This window comes from Coregonus lavaretus (assembly GCF_964263955.1).
Source record: "Coregonus lavaretus genome assembly, chromosome: 8".
In the NCBI taxonomy this organism is placed as follows: Eukaryota; Metazoa; Chordata; class Actinopteri; order Salmoniformes; family Salmonidae; genus Coregonus; species Coregonus lavaretus.
In genome coordinates, this window is record NC_139995.1 from 34,423,631 (window position 1) to 34,434,770 (window position 11,140).

Here is an 11,140-nt window from a genome sequence, read left to right on the forward strand (position 1 = left end):
TTGATTCTTTAAGAACTTTTATGCCTTAGGAGTTTAGTAGAACTGCCACACTGGTATATACACTGAACTAATATACAAAATGCAACAATTTCAAAATATTTTAATGAGTTACAGTTCATATAAGGAAATCAGTCAGTTGAAATAAATTCATTAGGCCCTAATCTATGGATTTCACATGACTGGGCAGGGGCGCAGCCATGGGTGGGCCTGGGAGGGCATAGGCCCATGCACTAGGGAGACAAGCCCAGCCAATCAGAATGAGTTTTTCCCCACAAAAGGGCTTTATTACAGACAGAAATACTCCTCAGTGTCATCAGCTGTCCGGGTGGCTGGTCTCAGACGATCCCGCGGTGAAGAAGCTGGATGTGGAGGTCCTGGGCTGGCGTGGTTACACGTGGCTGGTTGGACGTACTGCTAAATTCTCTAAAACAACGTTGGAGGCGGCTTATGGTAGAGAAATTAAACATTAAATTATCTGGCAACAGCTCTGGTGGACATTCCTACAGTCAGCATACCAATTGCACACTCCCTCAAAACTTGAGACCTCCGTGGCATTGTGTTGTGTGACAAAACTGCACATTTTAGGGTGGCTTTTATTGTCCCCAGCACAAGGAGCGCCTGTGTAATGATCATGCTGTTTAATCAGTTTCTTGATATGCCACACCTGTCAGGTGGATGGATTATATTGGTAAAGGAGAAATGCTCTAACAGGGCTGTAAAGACATTTGTGCACAACATTGGAGAGAAATAAGATTTTTGTGCATATGGAATATTTCTGGGATCTTTTGTTTCAGCTCATGAAACCAACATTTGACTTTACACTTTGCATTAATACTTAAGTACTTTACACCACTGCAAGGCACTAAAGTAATACTGCAAAAAATCTGGCAAACCAATTCACTTTTTGTCCCGAATACAAAGTGTTATATTTAGGGCAAATCCAATACATTACTGAGTATCACTATCCATTTTTCAAGCATAGTGGTGGCTGCATCATGTTATGGATATGCGTGTAATCGTTATTAAGGACTGGGGAGTTTTTCCAGGACAAACAATAAAACGGAGCTAGGCAAAATCCTAGAGGAAAACCTGATTCAGTCTGCTTTCCACCAGACACCTTTCAGCAGGATAATAACCTATAACAAAAAGGGCAAATCTACACTGGAGTTGCTTACCAAGAAGACAGTTAGTTAATGTTCCTGAGTGGCTGAACTACAGTTAAGTAAATCTACTTGAAAATCTATGGCAAGACCAGAAAATGGTTGTCTAGCAATGATCAACAACCAATTTGACAGAGCTTGAAGAATTTGGAAAAAAATTAAATAAAAATGGACAAATGTTGCACAATCCAGGTGTAGAAAGCTCTTAGAGACTTACCCAGAAAGACTCAAAAGGTGCTTCTACAAAGTATTGACTCAGGGGTGTGAATACTTATGAGAATACTTAAATTAAATATTTCTGTATTTCATTTTCAATACATTTGCAAAAATATCTAAAAACATGTTTTCACTTTGTCATTATGGAGGTATTGTGTGTGTAGATGGGTGAGAAAATGTGTATGTTTAATCCATTTAGGATTCAGGCTGTAACAAAGTCAAGAGGTATGAATACTTTCTGAAGGAACTGTATGTGAAAACAATTAAAAGGGTTTATTTCTCGTCTGTAAGCTACACATTACATTTTAGTTTCAAGCCAAAAGCACAGAGTTCCTATAACAACATGTCTTCATCAATGTTAGCCTATCAAAAATAAACTATTAACCCACTCATATGAATATAAAAGTACAGTAGGCCTACCTTACAACAAACCAGGCTTCATTTTTATAAATACCATGCAAAGCAAATTGCGACTGAAAACAAGGGTAAATTCACCACCACATGCTGTTTTATATGGTTGCCCATACCTGCCACCCAGAAAATGTAATGCCATATGATTTGTCAACGTGCACAATTAGTCTGTGCTTCAGTCTGATTAACTGTAGCCTACCACAGCTGCAGGTAGCCTAGAGAAGCCTATGCACTCTGAGCCCATCTGGGCCAGGGGAAACGTAACGTCATGTTTCTATAGCCTAAGCTATGCATTTATAGCCTAAAATTAGCCCATTTATTTGTGTCCTGAGAAAATGTGAACGTGATCAAATTTGGTTTATATTCAAACGTCGGGTGGCTAGCTACCTAGGTCTTAAACCAAAATTATTGACTGTAAGAAACCCTGCATACAGCGAGCTCAGCCCTGTTTGTGATTGGACACAAACTGTTGTCTCGGTCTGTGTAAAGGGTTTTAATGTTTTCATCCTCTCCAGGCCCGAATCTTTTTTTAACCATATGACCTGATTATAAAAATAATCTAGTCCCATCATAGTCCATATAAAACCTTTTTTTACAGCTGATTTATTACTATGTCATACGCTACAACTAGGGTCCGGAGTTGGTTAGGTTCATCAGTGGTGTAAAGTAAGTAAAAGTACTACTTAAGTAGTTTTTAGGGGTATCTGTACTTTACTATTTATATTTTTGCCAACTTTTACTTCACTACATTCCTAAAGAAAATAAAATCATTTTTACTCCATAAATGTTCCCTGACACCCAAAAGTACTCGTTACATTTTGACACGAAAATGGTCAAATTCACACACTTATCAAGAGAACGTCCCTGGTCATCCCGACTGCCTCTGATCTGGCAGACTCACTAAACACAAATGCTTTGTTTGTCAATTATGTCTGAGTGTTGGAGTGTGCCCCTGGCTAGCCGTAAAAAAATAAAAATATTGGGCCGTCTGGTTTGCTTAATATAAGGAATTTTAAATGGTTTATACTTTTCTTTTGATACTTAAGTACATTTTAGCAATTACATTTACTTTTGATACTTAAGTATATTTCAAACCAAATACTTTGACTTTACTCGAGTAGTGTTTTATTGGGTGACTTTCACTTTTACTTGAGTCATTTTCTATTAACGGTATCTTTACTTTTACTCAAGTATGACAATTGAGTACTTTTTCCACCACTGAGGATCATCTACTACCAGATCAGGGAAAACTCTGGGTCCCAGGAAGACAATTTCCCCCCTACCACTCTGGGACCTGTGGTGCCACCTCTGAAATCACCACACAATGTTACAAATGGAAAAAAAACATACAGTGGGGGAAAAAAGTATTTAGTCAGCCACCAATTGTGCAAGTTCTCCCACTTAAAAAGATGAGAGAGGCCTGTAATTTTCATCATAGGTACACGTCAACTATGACAGACAAAATTAGAAAAAAAAAAAATCACATTGTAGGATTTTTAATGAATTTATTTGCAAAAGATGGTGGAAAATAAGTATTTGGTCAATAACAAAAGTTTCTCAATACTTTGTTATATACCCTTTGTTGGCAATGACACAGGTCAAAGGTTTTCTGTAAGTCTTCACAAGGTTTTCACACACTGTTGCTGGTATGTTGGCCCATTCCTCCATGCAGATCTCCTCTAGAGCAGTGATATTTTGGGGCTGTCGCTGGGCAACACGGACTTTCAACTCCCTCCAAAGATTTTCTATGGGGTTGAGATCTGGAGACTAGCTAGGCCACTCCAGGACCTTGAAATGCTTCTTACGAAGCCACTCCTTCGTTGCCCAGGCGGTGTGTTTGGGATCATTGTCATGCTGAAAGACCCAGCCACGTTTAATCTTCAATGCCCTTGCTGATGGAAGGAGGTTTTCACTCAAAATCTCACGATACATGGCCCCATTCATTCTTTCCTTTACACGGATCAGTCGTCCTGGTCCCTTTGCAGAAAAACAGCCCCAAAGCATGATGTTTCCACCCCCATGCTTCACAGTAGGTATGGTGTTATTTGGATGCAACTCAGCATTCTTTGTCCTCCAAACACGACGAGTTGAGTTAACCAAAAGGTTCTATTTTGGTTTCATCTGACATTCTCCCAATCCTCTTCTGGATCATCCGAACGCACTCTAGCAAACTTCAGACATGTACTGGCTTAAGCAGGGGGACACGTCTGGCACTGCAGGATTTGAGTCCCTGTCGGCGTAGTGTGTTACTGATGGTAGGTTTTGTTACTTTGGTCCCAGCTCTCTGCAGGTCATTCACTAGGTCCCCCCGTGTGGTTCTGGGATTTTTGCTCACCGTTCTTGTGATCATTTTGACCCCACGGGGTGAGAGCTTGCGTGGAGCCCCAGATCGAGGGAGATTATCAGTGGTCTTGTATGTCTTCCATTTCCTAATAATTGCTCCCACAGTTGATTTCTTCAAACCAAGCTGCTTACCTATTGCAGATTCAGTCTTCCCAGCCTGGTGCAGGTCTACAATTTTGTTTCTGGTGTCCTTTGACAGCTCTTTGGTCTTGGCCATAGTGGAGTTTGGAGTGTGTCTGTTTGAGGTTGTGGACAGGTGTCTTTTATACTGATAACAAGTTCAAACAGGTGCCATTAATACAGGTAATGAGTGGAGGACAGATGAGCCTCTTAAAGAAGAAGTTACAGGTCTGTGAGAGCCAGAAATCTTGCTTGTTTGTAGGTGACCAAATACTTATTTTCCACCATAATTTGCAAATAAATTCATAAAAAATCCTACAATGTGATTTTCTGGATTTTTTTCCCTCAATTTGTCTGTCATAGTTAACGTGTACCTATGATGAAAATTACAGGTCTCATCTTTTTAAGTGGGAGAACTTGCACAATTGGTGGCTGACTTTTTCCCCCCCCACTGTACATGCATACATACATACATACATACACACACAGCTCAAAAAAAATAAAGGGAACACTAAAATAACACATCCTAGATCTGAATGAAATAATCTTATTAAATACTTTTTTCTTTACATAGTTGAATGTGCTGACAACAAATCACACAAAAATGATCAATGGAAATCAAATTTATCAACCCATGGAGGTCTGGATTTGGAGTCACCCTCAAAATTAAAGTGGACAACCACACTACAGGCTGATCCAACTTTGATGTAATGTCCTTAAAACAAGTCAAAATTAGGCTCAGTAGTGTGTGTGGTCTCCACGTGCCTGTATGACCTCCCTACAACGCCTGGGCATGCTCCTGATGAGGTGGCGGATGGTCTCCTGAGGGCTCTCCTCCCAGACCTGGACTAAAGCATCCGCCAACTCCTGGACAGTCTGTGGTGCAACGTGGCGTTGGTGGATGGAGCGAGACATGATGTCCCAGATGTGCTCAATTGGATTCAGGTCTGGGGAACGGGCGGGCCAGTCCATAGCATCAATGCCTTCCTCTTGCAGGAACTGCTGACACACTCCAGCCACATGAGGTCTAGCATTGTCTTACATTAGGAGGAACCCAGGGCCAACCGCACCAGCATATGGTCTCACAAGGGGTCTGAGGATCTCATCTCGGTACCTAATGGCAGTCAGGCTACCTCTGGCGAGCACATGGAGGGCTGTACGGCCCCCCAAATAAATGCCACCCCACACTATGACTGACCCACCGCCAAACCGGTCATGCTGGAGGATGTTGCAGGCAGCAGAACGTTCTCCACGCCGTCTCCAGACTCTGTCACATGTGCTCAGTGTGAACCTGCTTTCATCTGTGAAGGGCACAGGGCGCCAGTGGCGAATTTGCCAATCTTGGTGTCCTCTGGCAAATGCCAAACGTCCTGCACGGTGTTGGGCTGTAAGCACAACCCCCACCTGTGGACGTTGGGCCCTCATACCACCCTCATGGAGTCTGTTTCTGACCTTTTGAGCAGACACATGCACATTTGTGGCCTGCTGGAGGTCATTTTGCAGGGCTCTGGCAGTGCTCCGCCTGCTCCTCCTTGCACAAAGGCGGAGGTAGCAGTCCTGCTGCTGGGTTGTTGCCCTCCTACGGCCTCCTCTACGTCTCCTGGTAGCGCCTCCATGCTCTGGACACTACGCTGACAGACACAGCAAACCTTCTTGCCACAGCTCGCATTGATGTGCCATTCTGGATGAGCTGCACTACCTGAGCCACTTGTGTGGGTTGTAGACTCCGTCTCATGCTACCACTAGAGTGAAAGCACCGCCAGCATTCAAAAGTGACCAAAACATCAGCCAGGAAGCATAGGAACTGAGAAGTGGTCTGTGGTCACCGCCTGCAAAACCAGTCCTTTATTAGGGGTGTCTTGCTAATTGCCTATAATTTCCACCTGTTGTCTATTCCATTTGCACAACAGCATGTAAAACGTATTGTCAATCAGTGTTGCTTCCTAAGTGGACAGTTTGATATCACAGAAGTGTGATTGACTTGGAGTTACATTGTGTTGTTTAAGTGTTCCCTTTATTTTTTTGAGCAGTATATATATATATATATATATATATATATATATATATATATATATATATATATATATATAAAGAGAGGACCATTACGACAATTCAAGTTGCTTTAGCAATGGCAAATATATACACTGAACAAATACATAAAAATGCAACAAGTAAAAGTGTTGGTCCCATGTTTCATGAGCTGAATTGTTTTTTGTTTTTTTTCCATACACACAAAAAGCTTATTTCTCTCAATGTTGTGCACAAATTTGAGGACAATAAAAGGCCAATCTAAAAATGTGCAGTTGTGTCACACAATGCCACAGATGTCTCAAGTTAAGGGAGCATGCAATTGGCATGCTGACTGCAGGAATGTCCACCAGAGCTGTTGCTAGAGAATTGAATGTTCATTTTTTTTTAACCATAAGCCAATGTCGTTTTAGAGAATTTGGCAGTACGTCCAACCGGCCTCACAACCACAGACCACGTGTAACCATGCCAGCCCAGGACCTCCACATCCGGCTTCTTCACCTGTGGGATTGTCTGAGACCAGCCACCCGGACAGCTGATGAAACTGAGTTTGCACAACCTAATAATTTTTGCACAAACTGTCAGAAACTGTCTCAGGGAAGTTCATCTGCATGCTCGTTGCCGTCACCAGGGTCTTGACCCGACCGCAGTTCAGCGTCGTAACCGACATCAGTGGGCAAATGTTCACCTTCAACAGCCACTGGCACGATGGAGAAGTGTGCTCTTCATGGATGAATCCCGGTTTGAACTGTACCGGGCAGATGGCGTCGTGTGGGCGAGCGGTTTGCTGATGTCAACGTTGTGAACAGGGTGCCCCATGGTGGCGGTGGGGTTATGGTATGGGCAGGTATAAGCTACGGACAACAAACACAATTGCATTTCATCAATGGAAATTTGAATGCACAGAGATACCGTGACAAGATCCTGAGGCCCATTGTCGTGCCATTCATCCACCGCCATCACCTCATGTTTCAGCATGATAATGCACAGCCCCATGTCGCAAGGATCTGTACACAATTCCTGGAAGCTGAAAATGTCCCAGTTCTTCCATGGCCTGCATACTCACCAGACATGTCACCCATTGAGCATGTTTGGGATGCTCTGGATCTACGTTTACGACAGCGTGTTCCAGTTCCCGCCAATATCCAGCAACTTCGCACAGCTATTGAAGAGGAGTGGGTCAACATTCCACAATCAACAGCCTGATCAACTTTATGCGAAAGAGATGCATGAGGCAAATAGTGGTCACACCAGATACTGACTGGTTCTGATCCACGCCCCTACCTTTTTTTATTAAAAGATATCTTTAACCAACTTATGCATATCTGTATTCCCAGTCATGTGAATTTATTTCAATTGACTGATTTCCTTATATGAACTGTAACTCAGTAAAATCGTCGAAATTGTTGCATGTTGCATTTATTTTTGTTCAGTGTAAAAGGAGCACTCATACACTTTATACTGTTATCATGATAGTGGTTTCCATTGTGGGGCGATGTCGCCCATCCCTTGTAAGTGATGCCACGTGTATGAAATTGAATTCAATAGCATCGCAGTGCTAGCTGTGCCACTAGAGATCCTGGTTCGAGTCCAGGCTCGGTCGCAGCCGGCCATGACCGGGAGACCCATGGGGCGGCGCACAATTGGCCCAGCGTCATCCAGGGTATGGGAGGGTTTGGCCGGCAGGGATGTTCTTGTCCCATCACGCACATGCGACTCCTGTGGCGGGCCGCCAGGTGTACAGGGTTTCCTCCGACACATTGGTGCGGCTGGCTTCCGGGTTAAGTGGGCACTGTGTCAAGAAGCAATGCGGCTCGGTTGGGTTGTGTTTCGGAGGACGCACGACTCTCGACCGTCGCCTCTCCCGTGTCCGTACAGGAATTGCAGCGATGGGACAAGACTAACTACCCATTGGATACCACAAAATTGGGGAGAAAGAGGGGTAAAATACCACCCCCCAAAAAAAAAAAATGAAAAAAAAAAGATTATTTTGAATTCAATGAAGTGAATATGTCCCACATCCCCCTAGCAACAGGCCCACCCTATTCCAGTCCACATAGGCGCGTGGCGGTGGCATGCTGCAATACAAGCCCTGAGCTAGAGTGCCTAACCTGGCTGACTGAGGTAAATAGCCAGGCAGCTGTATAAATGGAGCACCATGTAAACTGAGGGTTGAGTGCTCTGAGTCACCTTGGACAAGAGCATAGCATTGGAGCAGAGAGACCGAACTAGGGAGTGGAGAAAGAGAGTTGAGGCAAGAATGGGAGAATGCAGAACTCTCCTTTGCCCAGTGCAGTCGATTTAAGTCGCTTAAGACTTTCACCCATTTTCCCCGTTCATGCCTCCTCTCATCAGTCTATGCAAATCATTCCTCCTTCCTCGTCTTGAATATCAGCACTAAGAAAACCTGAGAATTCCATCTGGAGTGAGTGAGGGGTAACCATCCCGCTCACCCCACCCCACACCACACATATTTCCCAGATGAATGACCTTTCTCTATCCAGATGTTCCTTAGAGAGTAGAGGTTGGGTGGGGTTAGGGGGAAGGGCCCTCTGTTTCGTATTGTCTTTCCTCTCCTCGCCTTCTCTTTGGAAACCCCATTTTGGCTCTGGGGATGTCAACAAGCTTGTGATGTCAATTTAACACCTCTGCAGTGAAGAAATACCCAAAATTGGGCCTTCAATTTAACAGGGCTCCCTGTAACACAGCCCAATGGCCAAGGCAGGACACTACAGTACATCAGTGACATAGGAGGAGACATAGGAGGCAGCACTTGGGCTATGTTTTACAAACAGGGTACAAAACAGCATTACATTTTTCTGTGTCAAGGTCCATAGTTGTGGGAAGTAGGGCCCCCAAATTAACAGCCCTCAATGGACGATTTCAGACTATTAGATGAGATTTCCTTGGGAACAAAGAGCATTTGGGGTCCAATTAAACACAGGGGCTGTTAGTGGCTTAGGACCTTTGGTCTTCAATACAGTAACTGAACTAGGATGGGGCAAAGTCTTCATGAAGAGAAATGCATGACTTGAAAAGGCATGTAGACCTATATCCCCAGTATTGTCAGTTTATAATCCATCACCAATGAAGTTAGTCACATTGGAATTTAAGAAATGTGCAATTATGAGTCCCAGATGATAATTCCTAAATGTTTTCCAGACAAACCCAAAATCTGTGATCAGCAGTTCTTTAGAATAGATAATGGATTACTTAAAACATATGAAGGGGGGCTTTTAGGGCATACAGAACATTTTAGGGTACCGACAATGCATAACACTGAACAAAAATAACTTCTGTTAAGCAGTGCTGGGACAAAAACTGCTACTGGCTTACTGAATAATTTTTCTTAAAAAGTCTAACACCTCGTTGAATCTGCCCTTTTCCTTTATTACCAAACGCACAGAGGCGCGCAGAGGTAATTGTTTCCAGAAGTTCCGGATTTAGGGCCACTGAAGTGAACGCTAGTAATTTGGTGTGTCCAATCAAGGCTGGGAGACGCCTTAATTGATAAGACAAAGTTATTGGCAGCACAGAAGGCCTGCACAACACTGGAGCCGCCCCGACGTCGGGCAGTTGCAAACTCCTTCGGCTGACATATTGTTTTAAAGTAGGTTAGCCTTCCAGAAGGCTTCATGCTTATCAGCATGTTGCATTGAATGAAACACGACAGGATGGAGAGTTGTTGCTTGGAATACAGAGGCTTTTAGCCTGAAAGCTTTCTTTTGGAAAGCAGCTGCGTTGGTGGTTCTGGTGAAAAGAAACGACTGAGCAGGCTCATGAAATAAGCAGGCCTAGCAGTTTGCAGAAGTACACGCCACAGGCTACACTACAGCAGCCTACATGAAATTCAGCAAAGAAAAGTGGTAGGCTACAGGTATTTCATGAGATGTGGCCTATTTAAACGACAATCAATGCAAGATTAATTTGATTCGGTATTGGTAAGGAGCTGAAAGTGGACGCCAGTAAGTAGTTGCAACACAGTAGCCTAAACACTCATCTTCATATCGTATGTCAAAATTAATGGCTACATAATGACTGATTACATGTCTGTAGCCAAAGACCAAGCTACATGAATGCAGATGTGACAATGTATCGCATCGTTTTCTGTTAGGAATATCACCGAATGGAACAGTCGCAACAAAATAACTCGATTATTCAACGGAGTTATGGCAATTGATAACAGATGTTCATTCCAATGGCTGGTAGCCTAGGCTACACTAATAAGTGTGTTTCCTTGCTACTCACGTCACACCTCCACAGCGTGTCTATGTTGATAGATAAACTAAATTGCCACATAGCCTAACCACTTGAGCGAAAACGTGTATTCCATGTAGCAAGGCACCGGGTAAACATAGGGCTTTTTACAATAATAATTTCTGCCTAAGCGGGTTCAACGGTCTTTTCTGAAAGTGGTTCAAGAAAAGGCAGTAAGGACAGGCGCATAAAAGACAATTAGTTAAGGTTATCTTTGCAAATCAGTGCTGCTTACCGTCGATGACTCTGGCTGGAACTATTCCTTCCAAACTGTGCAAGAATCCCCAAAAAAGCAACCCAACCACCAGCGTGTTTGCTGTGGCGCGCAACATTGTTGATTAAAATAGATAAAACAAGAAACTAAATTTAAAAAAAACTCATACACCACAGCTTTTAAGTCCTGTCAAGCGGGAGTTCGCAGGCAGGTTACGAAATGTTGCCGTGCCGGGGCGATGCTCTTCTGTATAGAATATGCGCTTTCCGATGCGCAACGGCGCTGCAAGGGCTTTGTGCCCGCAACGAGAATAAAAACGGTGTATTTTCTCAGAGCTAAAGCCAAGGCTTCTCAAGCCCCGGGAATGCTACGGGTTCCTTTGATACATGGA

General features: G+C 43.5%; 1 protein-coding gene across 2 annotated transcripts in view; it reads right to left on the reverse strand.

The window, feature by feature from the left end:
* The window catches only part of LOC311133845 (low-density lipoprotein receptor-related protein 1-like), a gene marked incomplete at its 5' end in the record, with an annotated part of 189,959 nt that extends 179,092 nt beyond the window's left edge, over positions 1-10,867 (reverse strand). For both annotated transcript variants that reach the window (XM_084167441.1, XM_084167442.1), the window contains one exon: positions 10,771-10,867. In XM_084167441.1, coding sequence (XP_084023567.1) covers positions 10,771-10,867 — 97 coding nt within the window. The remainder of the gene's footprint in view (positions 1-10,770) is intronic.
* Positions 10,868-11,140: the final 273 nt, after the last annotated feature.